The sequence below is a fragment of the Taeniopygia guttata genome, chromosome 7, assembly GCF_048771995.1.
Source record: "Taeniopygia guttata chromosome 7, bTaeGut7.mat, whole genome shotgun sequence".
NCBI lineage: Eukaryota > Metazoa > Chordata > Aves > Passeriformes > Estrildidae > Taeniopygia > Taeniopygia guttata.
Genome location: NC_133032.1, coordinates 7,226,672 through 7,245,443, shown reverse-complemented (window position 1 = coordinate 7,245,443; position 18,772 = coordinate 7,226,672). Strand labels below are relative to the sequence as shown.

General features: G+C 39.6%; 1 protein-coding gene across 1 annotated transcript in view; it reads right to left on the bottom strand.

Annotated features, from left to right (window-relative positions):
* CLASP1 (cytoplasmic linker associated protein 1) overlaps positions 1 to 18,772 on the bottom strand; it is a 168,329-nt gene that overhangs the window by 28,085 nt on the left and 121,472 nt on the right. Inside the window, exons 30-34 of the mRNA XM_072932017.1 lie at positions 17,179 to 17,342; positions 16,229 to 16,307; positions 15,811 to 15,954; positions 3,753 to 3,896; positions 2,404 to 2,510 (exon numbers count right to left, since the gene is read on the bottom strand). Coding sequence (XP_072788118.1) covers positions 2,404 to 2,510; positions 3,753 to 3,896; positions 15,811 to 15,954; positions 16,229 to 16,307; positions 17,179 to 17,342 — 638 coding nt within the window. The remainder of the gene's footprint in view (positions 1 to 2,403; positions 2,511 to 3,752; positions 3,897 to 15,810; positions 15,955 to 16,228; positions 16,308 to 17,178; positions 17,343 to 18,772) is intronic.

Genomic DNA, 18,772 nt, shown 5'->3' with positions numbered 1-18,772 from the left:
GACTACAAACCTTTGGCAGTAGGTCCCATGAAAATGCAAAGACAAGCCTGCTTTTGGAGGAGAGCTACACAAAGGAACTGGGAATCTTTATCCTTTTACACTGCCATCAGAACGACCTCAGCATGCTTAAGTTCTGAGTTTGTAGACAGAAAAGTGACATTTCACAGCAAGCCTGAATAGCAAACATCAAGCATTTGAAATGGAAACATGACACTGAAGCACCTACACCAAAGAATGCAATACTGCAGCACACCCCACTTACCACAATCTGTCAGCATATTTTTCCAAGCCTCTTCTCTGAAAGGACAACCAGAGCTAAATTCTCCCTTTAAGTCAGGACCATGCCCAAACTGTGCTACACAAGACATTTTCAAGAAGGATGCAGCCAAGCAGAGCTTCAGAATCTACTGCCCCTGATTTGCAGTACTTGTCACTGCCTTTTCTACAAATGGCAAAAATCTGCAGATACTGTTACAGCTCAGAGGGCACTCACCACAAAAAAGTACACCTTGTCCCTTCCAAATATTTTTAGGAAGTGTATGTATTTCATAGCACCTTCCACCTTTACCTATCACTGAAGAGTAATTTTTAAACATGACTCTTGAATAACTAAATCTAGCAAGGAAGCAGGACACACTTCTGGAAAAGTCACCTAAATTTTTGATTAAACAACTCCAAGAACTCTACAGAAAATGGAAGGAATGATTGTTTTCTAAAGGAGATTCCTGGCCAACTGCATCCATGACAGAGTGCTCTGGAATTATATGCCCTCTCAAACTAGTACTTGAGAACAAATCACATGTAGAAGAAACCTTTCCGTTTCTAAATACAAAATGCTAGAAAGCAACAGCAACAATGTACACTGGATGCTTTAATCAATACTTTGATATTTGCCTCCTGACATCAAGAGGTGAGAAGAATGCAAAGACAAATAGAAAACAGTGAGTGAAGTGGCAATAAGCAATTGTGTCCCAATGGCAAAACCCAAAAAGCATGGTAAAAGGTTGTGGAATTACAAAATAAGTGCCACATGCCACCACGGCCAACAAAACCACAACGTAACCACAGCGAGACACAGTCAATAATTTCCCAGGACAGAAATCAGCAGGGCAACAATGCTCAAGTTATTCAAAAAGGAAGCAACATAGTTGGAACTGTTCCCCTGAAACTCTACCACTTAATTTCTTAATGAAACCTTTGTGGAAAAAACTCATAATAGGCAACTTGGCTTTGGCTTGCAAGCTCTTGGTTTAGTTTTGAATTACAGCAGATTTAGAAGTCACAAAGATGTATTTAGACACCCAAAATTTTCTCAGGAAACCCCAATGATTCCTATGCTGCTGGAATTAGTATAATTATTCATTGAATGCTAAAGGCCTGTACTTTTCCTGACACACTGGAACTCTTAACATGAAGAACATGTCTAAGCATCCCATCAGAGAGAGTTTTGCAAGTAACATGGGTAGATCAACAGATTTCAATGCAAACTACTACACTGCACTATGCAGTCCTCACCCAACGTGGCTCTTTATGTTTCTTCCACAACCAATGAAGAGGACAGGCAGACACAGGCCACAGAATTTAAGCTTTTCCAGCATGAACCAGAGCTTGTCCAGATAACAGCTCGCTACTTTCCTCCGATATTTTTATGGTCCCAGAACATGCTGTCCACAATGCCATCTCCCCTGCTCTAAGTTTTAATGCTGCAAAACATCCACATTCCCAGCAGCCAAAAGTCCATGTTGGCTGAATACAAGATTTTGGAGTGGACCAATATATTCTAGGGTAGCACCTGCAGCTTCAGCAAAACACCTGGCTGCAACAGACCTGCTGCTCAAAAGACCAGGCCACTGCTCTCTGGTGAGGAGCCAGGTGAGCAATCTGGGAGGTATTCAGCACTAAAACACAGTCACCACCTCTGCTTGTCTTGCATCCTCACAAAGAATAAGAGGGGAACAGCAGATACAGCACTTTTCTCAGCAGCACAAGCCCTGTAATATAGTCAGAAAAATTACTGATTACAGGTCCACACCTAAAAAATGGCACAATCTGAAACTCCTGTTCTGAGAGTCATCACAGACTTTGTGACATATGCAATCTCAACAAAACCTTATTTCTAATGCTGCCAATTAATATTACCTTTATTATCCACAAATGCTAATTCTGAAAAAGGCCACAAAATAAAACTAATATGACAAGAAAAGACATTAAGATTACACAGACAGCATGAGGACTGGAACACTGAAGTCAATCATCAGTCACATATTATCACATATTGCAGAAATCTACTGTACACTTATTGTCTTGTTTTTGCTTTCAAAGTGAGTCATATTCTGCAAACGCACACTTGGTGTTGAAATCCTTTAGTATTTTGCAAGGGGTTTAATCAGCCTACCACATTACCTTGGAGACAGTCCACCATGGGAGCAGTTGGTAGGTGAAGTTAAGGGGCTGGTTCTGCTGCTGGAGTGCCGGGAAGGAGTCCGACCAAGGGTATTGCTGGGGGAACCCTGACACAGAAGCAGGAAGACAGGGATTAGCAACGTGTTGCAATGCACAGCCAGGAGTACAACAACAGGTCCAAACAGTGCCTCTGTCTGCTCTAAACAAGCTTAATGCAGTTTTGATTATGCCTCTTGACCTAAAAATCTGCAGCCATGGATCATGTAGTCATTAATATATTCCTGAAAATATGACTCTGAGGATAAAGAAAGTGTATGTGCGCTTCTCTACAACCCACAGTACCTGCAATTTAAATACACAACATGTATGGCCTGCAAATATTGCCAGAGAAATGGTCAATCAATCCAGCTTCTCAAACAAGGTTTGCAAGGCTTCAAAATATGCTCATCATTACCCTGACAATTGAGTATTCTAATTACACAGCTATTTTCCACATTGTCTAAAGCATTCTGATTATGCTTGTTAGGAGCCTAAGTAAGCAGCCTAACTTAGCATTTTTCCACTGGCCTGCACAATCTTTTATACCACAGCAAAATGAGTAGAAATTGCTCTCAATTCTGACACTTTTCACATAGAGTCAAAAGTATTAGAGAATCCAGACCATTTGCCTGGAAGCCTAACACTGCAGTTCTAGCTTACACTAAATTCTACTAAGCCCTGTGGAAGTGCAAAGATAGGAGGGTTCGAATTCCAGCAAGTTCACAAGACTTCCACATTAACAAAAAAAATCCCTAATCCTTGCTGCTCTGGGAAGGGAAAGGAATTTCCTATTTAAATCTACTAACATATTCCTTCAGGGAAATAAAAATATGTAAGAGCTTCATATAAAAGCAAAACATAAGGTAATAGGCATAGAGTGAGGTGACCTTGTAGGTCATATTAAAGATCGTGCAAGCTTCTTAACAGACAGTATAACTGTTATTAAATTGATCTCAATAACAGTCATAAGCCCAGAAATTCTGTGGTATCAGGATCTGTTTTAGCCAAAAAGTCATTACTGGCAGGACTTTCAAAAGCACCACCAACTTGAAAGCACAAACCCCACCAATTTTAATGCACTTCTCAGACATTTTTTTTAATCTCTTCTGGTTAGGACTACATTAAATTTTAAAATAACTGGGTTTTTTATTTTAATGGTCCCTATTAAAAGCAAAATCAAACAAAAGCCTCTGTTGCCGTAATGCTTCAAGACAACAGTTACAGATAATTTGAACTGAACATCTGCAACAGCTTATTAATGAGCTGCTGTCTTTGGCCCTCTGCTGTTTGCAAGGACAAGGGCCTCTCACCACACTGGTGTTACTGGAGTTCTTGAGGTGGTTGTGCAGGAGCTTGGTAGCACCATCCTGGAATGTTTTTGGCAAGGCACCAAGTAACATGGTAAACTCAGGAGTGTTCAATTCAAAGAGAGAAATCAGGACTATTTGTGCTGCCTGAAAAGAAGAAGAAAAAAGAGACCATCAGTTTTTGTTCTTTGAAAAGAGCATGCATTCTCTTGGTAGTGACCCTTACAGTAAATGATGTGTGTTTCATTCAAAAAGAAGACTCCCCTACCAGGCAAAATTTTGAAATGTTCTTTGTGATATATCATAACGAATTACTAACAGCAATAGTTTTAGTTCTTAAAGCTTAAATATATTTCTACGTTTATATCATTATTATCCCAGATGTGAAGCGTACAACCATTGACAGCCTAGTGAGAAACTCTTACCATTGCCCTGTCCAGCACATATTTCAATTGAACAAGTTACTGCAAAGATTTACTGAAAACAAATAAAACTAGAAGTTCAAACAAGTATGGAGACTCTAGGGCTGCAATATGTCATTCCCGTGCTTTTTACTTTATGTGTGAATGGGATGAGTTTTCCTCTTTTATGCATGAATGGGATGAGTTCTCTTCCACCCAATCACTTCTACTCCTAGGGATCCCAAATTTCTTTCATCAAATAGATAATCCACCTCTCCTTTTAAGTCTTGACCACTCAGGCTTTTTCAGCAATAAAAGAATCTATCCGAAGTGGAAGACTTATGAGGATGGTGACAACCACCGTTCTCTTGACCACGGAGCAGCTAGACTCCACCACATTTCCTAAACTTAGTAAGTGAAACCGAGGTACCACTGAAACAATTGAGAATTCTACCATTAATTTTACAGGACAGGGTTTGCTTTATGTGCCTCAGAGAAATCCTACCAGAACAGGACCTCCCCTAGTCCATTAGCAAACATAGTGCTGTGCAGATCCTGAACTAAGACAATGGAAGCAAATGGGAATGGAAGCAGAATAAATCAGTGTGCAGACCTGAAAAAGTAATTAACATCACATGTTCCTAACTAGACTTCCCCAGCAGCATCCAACCTGTGTGGATGTACCAGTTCTGTGGGCTTTTTCCCTGACTTTACCTCAAAAGTGTACAAACATTGATAAAAAGAACAAGAAAAATGAAGCTCTGATGAAGGACCTCTGACAGTCTGCAGCAGCACCTTCTCCAAGGGGGGCATAGCCATTGACACATCAACTTCCAGAATACGTATCTAGACACAAAGCAGTGGCTTGGGATCACAAAGTTAAGCAGCAAAGCTACTCACGCTCTTATTTTGGAAAAGCATACACATATGCTTAGGAGAGCAGACACTTGGGTTTGACCCTTTCAGGAACTTTCTAAAATCTCCTAAAAATGAAAAATAATTTTGAAAAGGGTACAAATGTAATTCACTGATTTGGGGATAAGTATACATTTATCGTTCTCATCACTTTAAAGAAGGATTTTTTAGTAAGTGATGTGCTCACAAAGTTGCCACAATTAATTGGATCTGCAATTCCCAGTGGAATGGAATTCTTCACAGATGATGAACTTGGGTACACAAGCACCCTTCATAGTGGAGGGTAATCACAGTACCCCATTGTTTCAGTGTGCAAACTGCAATTCAAGCTATACCGTTTCTTCTGCCATCAGCAGCAACCAGCACAGCTTTGTATATAAAAACATTTTCCATCCATGAAAGTTTGGTATCATCCTTTTCATATGGCCACCAAAGGAATCAAGGCCCGCAGCACTCAACAGGCTTTCAAGGACTGCAGCAAACAACAGGTCTTCAGGCTTCATACCAGATGGATCATGCTGCCTCTCCTGCCAAAACTCTTACTGACTTGAACAGAAACACAGTATGTCATTGTTTACTCTATTCTATAGACCTAAGGATGAAAGAAGTGGGGAGATAGGTATTCCCCGTGGCCTTCTCAACTCCATTGTCTACCCTCCTCTGACCTGAAGTTTTGGACAACTCTGCCATGAAGCCTGCCTGGTATCCAACAAGGAAGTGCATTTCTGTCCATTTTGATCCAAGAACTTTTAAGCTTTCACCAGCACAGTATTTTCTGTAATAAAAACATTACTGCACACAAAGAGATCTCAGAACAAGGAACAGCAAGTTGAACTGAATGCAAAGTGATAAGTCATGCCAGCGTTCCCACCGGTGAACGGCATGCGTATGCTCGATAGTTAGGAGTGGACATGCAGATCCTCTGTGTCATAACAAACAGATTTCACATTCATTGAGATTAAATAAAAAACCAACAAAACAACAAAACCAAAAATCCCCCAAACCAAACCCCACAAAAATTGATCAACAAGGTCCACAGATTGAGAGATTGCTTAGAGATTAGAATATCTGGAGTTATCAACTGGTAAGTCAGGAGCTGCCCAACAGAGATGTTCAAAATGCATCTCAGAGATCTGAGAGACATTCAGCAAAGCTTCACCACAAACACAAATAGCACAGACATTGTCCTACAGGAGTAGCTGAGAGAAGTTTCAGGTCTCAGGTCACAACAGTTTTGTTCCACTTTTGCTCTTTGGCTTTAATAACAACAGAACTATGTCTGCCCTCCCTCTTTGCACAAAATACAGCTTGTCTTTAGGAGCGTCTGCCAGAATTCTGTATACCCAGTGCTCTTCAGCAGCTTTCCTATCACCTGTAAATAGCCACTGGGCTTTGAATGATGTGCTTAACAGTAGCTCCTAATATTCACAATCTTCTATGACCTCAAAGAAAACAGATCTATAGTTTATACCTTCTGAAATAAAGCCAAGGACTACTACATGCTGAAAGTGGTCCTCCAGTAAGATCCTCAAAGGCAACACTGGAGTAACATGGGTAAAACCCTGTCTGTGCTCTTTCTAAATTGTCCTCAGACATCCAACAGCACTTCCAGGTTTATTTCAGGCAGAAATCATTATTTGAAAGTGTGCCCATAATTTCCTACTTAATATTTAATACACAAAGGTCTTGATCCCTACCACTCTAAGGTAAACACTGCTACTTACTGGCCTTACTAGCTGGAAGGTCTATGCTAGCTTGAAATCACATTTTTAACATGCTCCAAGTTCCACTCCTGAAATGTTTCTAACACAAGTAATTTTATTTCAGTAATGAAGAGCATCAGGAGCAGCATTTCCACATCTGTCATAATAGTTAGATTTGGAAACACTTGATAATCTAAGTTTCACTTATCTAGCATATTTTTACCTAATCAAAGGACATCTTCTACAGATAACATTTCTAAGAATTTTAAATCTTTGGATTTTCAGCTTGTGACAAACCAGGGACATTTTCATAATCTCTGAATTTCTGGACGTCTTGCTTCATTAGATTACTGTCAAAGTAAATAAATATAACAAGCAATAAAAAAACTTGTTTCTGTACACAATGTACAAACATTCTCCATGCAACACTCATGCTTGATGATATATAGTCTGAAGAAAGTAATATCTGAATTTTCCCTTGCCTTTGTGTCCCTGTACCATTAGTACAGAACACCAATCCGTCTCCTTCAGTGACATATAACGTAGACCCTACAGATTATCTAATCTTAATGAAGCCATTCTCTGCTGGCTTCAGCTGGACAAACTCCAGTCACTTCAGAGCCTGACTATGCTAGAGGAGGGGTCTGGCTCAGTGTCAGGTTCTTGAATCATTTGCAAAGTATTACTTATGTCACTTTATTATTTTCCTTATCACAATGCAGTGAGAGATCAGGTTCCACAAACCAGTAGCAGTTCCCAAAGTTTCACACTTAGGTCATTGCAATTCCTGCTGTCCAACAATATCAACTGCTAAAGGGACACAAATGCTTCAGCAATATCTGTTTTTTTGTTTTTACCTAGATGGTGGACGATAGTCAGATTCATCCAAATCTGTAACTTTTTCAACTTGGCTGAATAATAATAAAATGTCTTGGAAATCTTTTGGGCTTATTAAGCAAATAAATGGGGAAATCCATTGATTTTAGAAAGGAAATGTGGTTAGTTAAAAAAAAAGAGCCTTATGACTGCTGCTGCTGCTGCTCCAGTGGACCAAGCAGAACAAGCAAATAGTTGCCCAAGTACGTGAAGGCAGTTTCCAAGTTACTCAAACATCTATCAGTGATGGGCTTCCAACACTGGCAGCCCCATAAAAGAAGGGGACTTTGTACCATAATCCTCTATGAGGAACTACAACAATAGAGTTAACAGAAAAACACATCAAAGCCAAAAATTACTTCAGACAGACACAGTTTTTTCAGGCTCCCAGTCCAGGTCTCTTTACACAGCTAGACAGTTGAGTTGAGACTGCAAACACAATTAGTGTGATTAGTGTACAAGGCTTTCAGTCTACCTGTTTACATTTCTCTTCCAAGTTTCCTTCACCAGGCCCTGAGGAGGCTGTAGATGTCCTAGCTGGCAAATCCTCACCTACCCAACTATGCATCGTCTGGGTTTGACAAACAGGAAAGTTGGTATTATTCAGAGAAAACATAGATTTCAACTCAATCACCTAAACAATACGCATGGTATCTTTCTGCAGAAGAATTCTGATCAATTTCTTGCTTCTTTTCAAGTAATGGAAACTAATAAAAAAAAACATTATTTGATGTCATCAAAAGAGAATACCTTTTGGCAGAGGGCAGCTGAAATTAAATTCATAATTAAATTTGGCCATAGCTCTCAGGCTTACAGAGCATCCCTTAGTTCTTCTACAAGCCATTGCTTTGGCAACCTCCTGGTGGCCTCCACAATCACTTGAAAACCTCTGCTGAGGTGCAGAGGCTAGGCAGTGCTGAACTGAGATGGGACTTGCATCTGGCCAGCCAGGAATGGAGGAATAGGTGCATCTCCCTGCACCTGCCCTCACAAATATCTCTAAGTTCAGAGGAAGCTATGGTTAAAAAACTGCAAACACCTGTCTCCAGTCTGGACATCAGTCTGATGGACCAACACTGCCTATAAATGCCTTTTATCATGTAATCAGTCTGGGGAAGAGCCTCACTAACATCAACTCACTTTTGACAAACACAATTATATTCTGAATGTATCACACACAATTATATTCTGAATGCATCGCCATCCAGTCTAAGAAAAATGTGGTTTTTAAGAACTTAAGGCACAATGGAGCAGAGAAGCTCTCTCTCATGTCACTTTGATTTATGCTAAACTGCAGATCAAATAGAGATCCACTGAGATCAAGGGGCAGCACTTGCACATTAGGCAGCTTGCATTAGCACACACTAGCACATGGCTTCAATTCTCCAATGAGTAGCTGGTGTTAAGTCAGTTATTCTCATCTACTGAGAGTTTGCAAGCTCTAAAAAAGTGTTATTTCAGTGTACTTTCCAGCAGACAATTAAGCATCTGCTGGCACTGGAACTATCTACCAAACCTTCTGCTTGTTCCTTTTTCAGGCCTAGAATCAGATAAGCAAGGACATCCACATCACAGACATGGCAATGCAAAGCACAGTGGCTTTAGCAGTTTATACATAATCCAAGAACATTAGCTTGAGTACAAGTTTTTAAACACACAGTTTTCCCAAAACACTTGTATTAGCATATGCTGTTCATACCCATATCCTGAAAAGGAAGAATTTGTTTAACAGATTTAAATACAGAAACAGATTAAATCCATGTTGCTATTCTGTTTTACACAGTACATACTTTATACATCACAAAAGGCTTTTACAAGTCAGAGATAGTTGCATTACAAGTGTCAAAGACATCTCAGAAAAGTGACAGCAAAAAAGATGCAGCACCAAACCACCATATGCTTGGAGTACTGTTCTACAGCAGATTGTGACTCATGTGTGCTGCTTTTTTGTGACCTGGGCACAGAAAAGACAATGGCAAAAATGTTCATTATTTCTTAAGAACAAGACATGATCCCAGAAATCAAGTTTGATGAAGGCTACCCTGAGTAACTTTGCTTATTATAAAATGGCAGCTGTTGCAAAAACAGGTTTTAGGGCTAGAAACATAGGTTTCCAGCATAGGGCTAGAAACCTTTCATTAACAACTGAGAAACTTTACTTATAAACCTGGCACAATAGAAGTCTGAATTGTCAGGCAAAAGTTCCCACATATAAACTAAGAAAGAAGAGGAGCTATTGAAGTCATATGGTTTGTAATGAAAACATGCACTTAATCTGCATGGATTTTTGAAATGCTAGAGGAAGTACAGCAGAATTATCTGTCACACTGCAAACAGCTCTGCAACGCATCATGGAAACATCACCTCTAGACTTGATTTTCAAAATAGAAACATCACATATACCTGTGTAGGTGTGTGAATGCTTATATAAATGGCACGTACACACAAACATATTGTGCACAGATACATAAGTATGACAATGCAAATTCTGGGAAGCCATTTCTTCTCTCACATGGTAATACACACTAGCTCTTTAAGTGCAGAGTATGTATACTCAAATTGCTTTTAGTTTAAGGAAATCTACCCCAGAACCATGCTCCCAACAAGCACATCCCCATTTTCAGGCCACTAACATTGGGTGAAAGCCATTTTCCTCACACTGCGTACACTCAAAACATTTGGGCTCTCATAGCTCTGCAGCATCAAATTCAAAACAAACAGAAAATGAGGGATACTATTTTGGAAACACAGCTAGGACACAGAGATCCTTTTTGTGCTAATAGCTTTAAATCAAGTAATCACTACAGTCCACCAGGTGTCATTTTTTAATGTATTACAGTCCTTTTCCTAACACTGACTATGTTTTAAATGCCTGATAGAAGTTCCTCTGGGCATTTACACTGAATTTGACTTTTTTTTGGAATATTCTTTGGCAAAAGGCTGACCTCAGAAATATGGACATAGTCCTATTTAAGATTCCATAAGCCTGAAATGAAATCCTAATGGCCAGTGCTCTGGTAACTTGGCTCATCATGGAGTCCATGAGATGCACAAGTCTGGTGTAGGAATACTGCAAGAGTGCTAGAGAAACCTCTGACTCAGAAAGGCAAGGGCCTCTAGTGGCTACAGAGTACTAAAATAATTTTCCATTCAAAGTATTTCTGCAAATGTCCTCTTTGCCACTGCTGCTGTAACAGGCCATGACCAACACATTCATTGTGTTCATTGAGTGTTCACTGCTCAACACCAGCCCAAATAAGCAATACCATTTCAGCTAAGAGGCTCTGAGGGTGCTCTTACACATCTGTCCCAGAGAAGCTGAAATCAGACTGACACTAGATGGATGATTAAAACTTCCAAGAGTTTTTAGAGGTCTCATGGCATCACCATGTGAAGGAGCCTCATTTCCTTTCCTTTCACTGGTCCTCCTAAAAGTCTTTGCTATCCTGTCACTGGTCCTCCTACAGATATCAAAGAAATATTTTATCTAAAGTTGCTTGCTCTATCTTCACTGATAGATAGGTTTTGCTGATCAAAGTGGCAATATTAATATTTCTCAAGAAATGACCTTGAGGATTACTAGTTAAAGAATTAAATACATCTTCATTGCCTGCTTCAGCTTATGAACTTGGCCTGCAGTTTTCTCTCTGAAATCTTCCTCATCTTCTTCATAATTCAGAAACTGGTCCTCAATCAGTTTTAGTGAAAAAAAACTAATCCCAAATTCACTTTCTTTCGATATCCCTCAACTTCACCTGCAAACCAGTGGTAGCAATCCAAGGAGGGCCTTCCTCAAACCTTCAGGAGGGCTTCATCTTCAAGAAAATTAGAGCAACACAAGCACCCTCCTGGGTTTTTTGATTCAGTGCAATCAATTTGGTTTTTCTTACCAAACCCAGTTGAAAGAGGAAGTTTTCCCAGTTACATAAGTGGAAGGCAGAACATGATGTACACGTGACACAAGGCTGCCCATAACCTGTAAAAATGCCTTCAGGCTTGTAAAATAAAACCACCGTAAGAATGTTTCATCAACAGAGAAGACAGTCAGGGTATTTGGAGCAAAGGAAAAAATTTCTTCTGCCCTGTGATTAGTAGTCCAAATACGAATCAGGCAATACAGATCTTGTTATTTATCATTAAGACCAGAGCTGGGCTGAGTAACAAGATGGTAAGAATTGTCACTGGCCCTTCACCTGAGGAGGCCTCACCCCACTTTAGCCTGTACAAGGTCCTCCTAAACAATTAGGATCCTGTGTGCATTCACAGCTGATTCCACACACTCAAATTCTGGGCACTCATGTTAAACAAAAATTTCCACTCAGACAAGCCTTGGACACGAGGTTTCTGTAGGCTTTGGCCAAAGTCAAATGAGAATCCTCATTCTAATTTCCATTCTCAAACTGATGGCTCTTTTCCAGGATCAAAGTATTTTCCCACACAGAGCCCATGCCTGTCATCCAAATTCAATCAGCACCTTACCTAGGTAAGGATTGCACAACAACTTTGCTGGCAGTATTACTAACAGGATGGTGAAGTTACTGACTTACAATGTCCTCACAGAGCAGCCATCCCAGTACTGGCATTACCATTGTGCTCTTTTTCTGTGTGCTAATTAACTGGCTTTTGTAAAATTACTTCATCAAATCTTAAACGATTTCCAGGGAAAAATCAGAATTAACACCCTGCTACAGCAGGAAACAAATCAGTGCAGAGGAAAGCCAAGTACCTCACACAAGGTTAGATGCTACTGCAGTCAAAATTACAGCTCAGTTATCTGAAATCCTGATCTGTGCCCTGCCCACTGATAAGCTCTGCTTGGGGAAAAAGCCACAAGCTGGCTGCATGGGCAGGAATCACCAACAGGTGCTCTCCTCACACTGAACCACATCCCATCCAGGTCTCCACATGGCACTGCAGGAGCTGCTCCTGCCCCGTGGCTTTTGCTCAGCATGGGAGGCAAATGTCCTCACCTTACTTCCAGCATTGCTTGCAGGAAGTAAATCTTAAGCTGAATGCAGGGTAAACACCCACAAGTACTAACAATCTTTAAAACAAGACAAATATTTACCCATAACACACTGCGGATCCCCTTATTTTAAACCTAAAGCTTGACAATAATTTTAACTGCACATAGTTCATGGCTACACCATCAGCAGTTTAAATGGTTTCTGCCTTGAGAGAGAATCACAACATTTTGTCAATGCACACTTCAGTATCAACTGCATGTTCCTCATAGTACATCACATTCTCCTTGTGATAACAGAGCTTATGTTTTAACTACAGATGTCATTCCATACAGGACCATAAACTGCTTTATGCAAAACAGCATTTCTTTTGACTTTTTCTTATCTCACTAGCGACAAAACACGAGCTGTAGTTCAAGTTGTGTCAGATTTCTTAAATGTGCCCAGTGTGTTTAAGTGCTGTCACAAGAAAACAAAGTTATTAATAAAACTGTAGCATCCAGTTTGAAAAGGTTGTTGGGTTAAATGACGTTTTTTGTTCTATTTTTCCCAGTGCCTTAACACTGTGTGGCTGGGACCTCCATGACCACCACACATAGTAAGTAGCAGTAATGGACAGACTATCACTAACAGAAGGATAATCTCAGTATAGACTGAAAATATAATCAGTTCTGTTCTTGAACAGATGCCTTGATTGCTATTACAGGATCAGATCTGCATGACTAATTGCCACGTGCACACAGCAGCCACATGCCCTCCTCACTGACAGACATCACCAGTGTGAGGAAGTTTGCTTTATCTGCCTCTGCTCAAAGGTAAAACCCAGACAGAACAGCAAGGCCAACACAGGCAGATGTTACTTGCATTATGGTAGAATTCAGTAAGTCAGACTTGGGTGAAGAGGACATTGGCCGTGGGACTCCATTTCCTGGGGGAGTCCCTGGCTCCACGAGCAGCTGAGCAGCAGCATCGCTGTTCCACCAAGTCAGCCACAGCTGTAAACAGGACTGCACCCCCCAGGAGCTCTTTGTCACTTGCAGGAGTTGAGTTCATGGCACTGGTAGTCTTAAGAGCAGATTCTATTGAAAAACTATTTTTACACTTTTTACAGGCCACTTGTGGTACTTCAATCAACTAAAGACAAAAATCCTTCTCCCAGTAATCTCCACTGCTGTTTCCATTTTTTGGTTCTTATAGTATTTACAGGGCTTGCTTTGCATTTAGAAAACCACACATCTTGATGGCCACCATAATACCTTCCACAAGGGTGGACTAAGATGCTTAAATGAATCATCTTGATATTAAAAAGGTACTACATTTTTTTACCCAAGTTATATTGCCAGGAAAAAAACCACAGCAATATTTAATTGTGTTCTTCAGAACATTTTACCTGCCTAGATTGGCTCTTGATAATCCAATTCACTATTGCATAATCAATTTATAAGTCTGTTAACTACAGTCCTGACAGAGATAATGGCCAATGATTGCTTATAAATCCTTAGCTACACTGTTTCTTCTAAAGTCTCTGGTTTGTACTATGTTCTTAATAAAATCATAGTACAGCCATGGTATGATGAAATAAATATCACCTGTACATTTGTTTTTAGTAGCCTAAATTAGCTTAACTGTGTAATAATTAATTTGGAAACTACTGGCACCAAAGGCAAATCCAAGTCATATGCATGTTTAATAAAAAGAATTTTGATTCAGTAATCTCCTGCCAGTCACAAGGCACTTGCCCAAGTACTACTCAGGTAGAGTCTGCTGGAAGTTTTGCCAGAGCTGTGCAAGCCACTGGAACAGACAGAAGGATGGACACCACACAGTGAGCACCTGCTCCCCACAGCCCACAGGAAACAGCAAACATCCAATTTTTCAGCTGCAGCAGATACTCTCTGCTTCCCTTTGCATGCAGCAATGATGACCCCTAATGGTGGAATGTTTCTCCTGCTGATATAAAGAGATTTTGCTTTTCAATGTATATTTCTACTTAAAATAATTACAACTTCCCCTCACAGCCCAGCAGCCAAATAAACTGCTTGAGATTCACCTGAACTGTAACACAGAAGCAGCTGCTTTGCCTGATCAATTCTTTCTGACTTTGGACATGGAAACATTAAAATGTTCCAGAATTTAAGTCCAGAATTTAAAGTACCCCTTTTTTCCTGAGGGAGGCTGCCTTACAGAAGCAAGTTTCAGTTACAGTGATGTGAATAATCCTTGCAGGAAGTCTTCAGAAAAGAGGATATTCCTTTTTTCCCCAGAACCAATCATCTGTATGTGAGCAAGCAAATAGCATACGCCCAATCAGCTTCTTTGAAGCCTTCCTTCAGCTGCTGGATAATGCTGCACACATGTGTGTGGCAGCACATTTAATACCCAGCTATCTTTTTATCAGATTAATATTTCCAAAGTAATAAAATTGCATGTTATTCTGTATTAAGTCAAAATTTTACGTGCATAGAATGTAAAGTTCTTATACAATTTTTACATTCTGGAATTTTTAAAATTTGGCTGGGATTTTTAAATCCAAGTACAGCTCAAAGCCTTTAACTCCTATTGGAAATAGAAAGTAATTTTAAATTGTGTTACAGATGCCAGCTACATAAAACTAAGTCTTGCTTTTCTCTTGGGAGAGATAACTATCACTACGTGTCCCATTTTAGCTTGCCTGACACTTGCATTGAGAGTAAGATAAAGAAGAAGGTAACTATTACCCAGGCCTGACCCAGTTGTGTCAGTTTTTTCCAGGTAGAAATAAACACACAGCCCTTAAAAGAGAAGGTTTGAGAGCCCCTGGCCGCTTACTGATTTGTTTACTTTCTTTTAACAACACTACAACACTGAAGTTGTGCTAGCTTTCAGTCTACAAAGCACAAAACCTTCATCTAAACAAAATACAAACCTACAGATATTTCCAGAATGCTTAAAGAAAAAGCACATTTTCGAATCATTATCTCTTTTTGTATGCTAATAGTAGTTGAAGTCACACAAGTAAAAAAATATCTGAAGACATGAGTCAGAATTGTGTGGGGACTGAATTGACAATTTTGTTTGGACAGTAACATATGTAAAATCAGGGTTTTTTTAAGTTTGAGTCTGATCACTGAACTTTTCATTACCTTTATGACAGGTTGGTTTGGGTTTTTTCTCCTTCCTGAAGAGCAATAATTTATGCAAATACTTCATTGTCCTGGCTTACCTTTCTCACATCTGAGCTCTTTGGTTCTGTAGTCCAAGTTATAATTCTAGATACAGCAAGTCTTGTCTCACTGGAATTCACAAAGTCTGTTGGATCCATCTGTCTTGCCAAGGACTCAATATACTTCAGGATAGCAACCTTGACCTGAAAAATGCAAAGGGATTTGTGAAGCTCAGGATCTGGCAAAGATGCATTTTTTCCACATGAACACAGCCCACTACAGATTGACAAGGCTTACATCACATGGTGGGGAGGAAGTACTCCTGGCACATGTCTCCAAGTTGCCAATATAGTTTTTATATCATGCACATAATACAATCATTACTTTCTCATGAGTTTTATGCTTTATGGCATGCCTGATATGACAAGCTAAGACAAGCACGTTGATTGCTTTAGTGAAATGGTTCTTGATACTGACCTTCAGGTTTGGTGTCTGGGTCTGATCCACAATAAACCTCATCAAAATGTTAAATTGCTGATCAAATGGAAAAGAATCCCTGTCCAAAAAAAACAAAAGCAAAAATGTAATGCAACATAAATGAAGTTAATGCAATACCTCAAAGCTTACAAAGCAGATTTCAACACACTTTTCCTTCTTGGTAACTTTACCATCAGCAATAGAATTTTTAAGCTTAAGGATTAGCTAGTTATTGACACAATACTGAAGAAAACTGCTAAATCAGTATCTTTGCACACTGATACTCTACTATCTGTACACTTCTGTTGGCATGATTGTCCATTTCATTTCAGATTCTGCTTTGTTCCCTTATCTCTAGAAGCAGCTTGGTTTATCTTGTCCTTAGGGTTCATACCTGGTTTTGATCTCTCGCCTCTTTTTTCCCCCACTATTTTCTCCTAGATTCTTACTACTTTCTATTTTCTTTTTTAATTATCTTATTTCTAGATAAGCTCAACTGTACTGTAATAGTGTCCTGTACTGAACATGGAGTACAGAATTGGTGTGAGCAGTGCAGCAGCACTCAAGGTCCTATCCTGACTGTTATTTGTGTTTGCACAACATAAAAGAGGCGCTGAACTTTGTGGTAAAGCACCATTCATATTATGAATACTGCAATTTTTTGGGTACCTGCCAATCAAAAAACCCTGATATCTGAGCATATACACTACAAACCCTAAAATTAATCTGGTATATATTTTAAAATTTATGCTTTAAAGTTATTTATTTAGACGAGAGACAGGCCTTTTTAATTCAATACTTGAAATACTGTGACATAACTTTGTTTTCCTTCATTTTTATATTCATCAATAATGGAGCCCTCAAAATCACAGCACTACTGGATTTCTAAAATCATACCTTCCTGTAATCCCAAAAAAACCTCTGCAACATTTGCCATCTGAGTACTCTACCTGGTGACATCCAGAGCTTTTTGAACTTTTGCCTGCACAGACCCCAACAAATCTGCTCCCATCTTCTTTAGTAACTGGGTCAGGAGAACAAAAAGCCAATCCTGCAAGTCATCTTTATGAATGATGATGAAATCAACCAGGGTTTCCAGAAACATGCTGAAGACCTATAAACAAAACAAGTGTCAGAAAAAGAAATACAGTTCTTAAAATAAAAATATTCAAAGGGGAAGGGGGTTTATAGTCTGAGTTTCAAGATGATTTTGTTATAAAAGTTTTATGAATGAATGATTTTAGTGACTACATTGCTCTGGATAAAAATCGGACAAGACATGTCTAAAATGTGTTGTATTAAAATACCACATGTAACGAATGAAGGAAGGAAGGAGCAGAAAACACTTACTCTCTGTTGTGAATTCCACGGCAAAGCAGGCCATGCAACAAAACAAACCACTCGTTAGCACACAGAGTGATCAAGGATGCAGTTTCTCAACAGATAAAAGACACATTCATTGAAAGTTTACATTTTCTTAAAACACAATCTCTTCTCAATAGAGTAACTTAAAACATTACATGCCTTGGATCAGATTCAGTCTCCTCAGTCAGGAAAGTAACATATGTTTATATACAGTTATATGAACAAAGCTATGTGTGTTTAACACCACAACTAATGAGTTTATATCTGTAATTCCACAAAAGCAGTGAAGATGACAGATCACTGCTGCCACAAAGGACATAGTTGAGCCCAGTGTGCAATGAACTCCCACCTTACTCAGAAATGGTGATTATTTTGCAAACAAATAATTACACCTTCACCCTTTTTACTACATAAACCTTGGGGAACCAAAGCATTAAGAACCTACAGGTAGGTACTACAAGCTTGGTGAGACCTGTGGGACAGCTGATCCACAGTATAATTAAGGCAAAAAATGCACATTTTGAGCAGGACCTGTAACAGGCTACTCTGCCTACCCATGGAATTTCCACCCAAAATCATTTATTAAAACTGGTTTACCAAGAGGTCTTAAAGTACAAAGATTTATACAACTTATTCTTTCTCACACTGCATTTAACCCAACTGCGGATGTTTTTAACACAGCCATAGTGGTTTTCCTCAACTAGCAAAACTCAGAAAAGGGCATGAAATTCCCTGTTCCTTTCTCCCTGCTCCTCCTTAGCTGCCCATTGAAATCCACTAGTCTTGAACATGCCTATGGGCCCTAATCCCCATTCTGTGGCCCACTTCTTCTTAAGAAACGTCTGTAAATTTATGCCACAGCCTTTAACTTTAAAGGTCAGTATTTAAAGGAAGGCAGAGTACCTATATCAAAGACTTTGATTATGAGAATCAGAATAGTATCTCGGTGAGACATCTGCTCCCAGGTGTACACAACACACAATCCAGTGTGTGATGCTCATGACCCCTTGTGGACCACTCTTCCCTGTGTATCACCAGAAATACACCCTAGAGAAGTGCAAATCAAACTGAACTCCTGGTTCCAGGAGGTGACCTCTGAAAGGCTTAGGCTGCTCCTCAGGAAGCAAGGAGTAACCAGCTCCTGGCAACATAAGAGAGACTGAGACACATCCCCTCCTT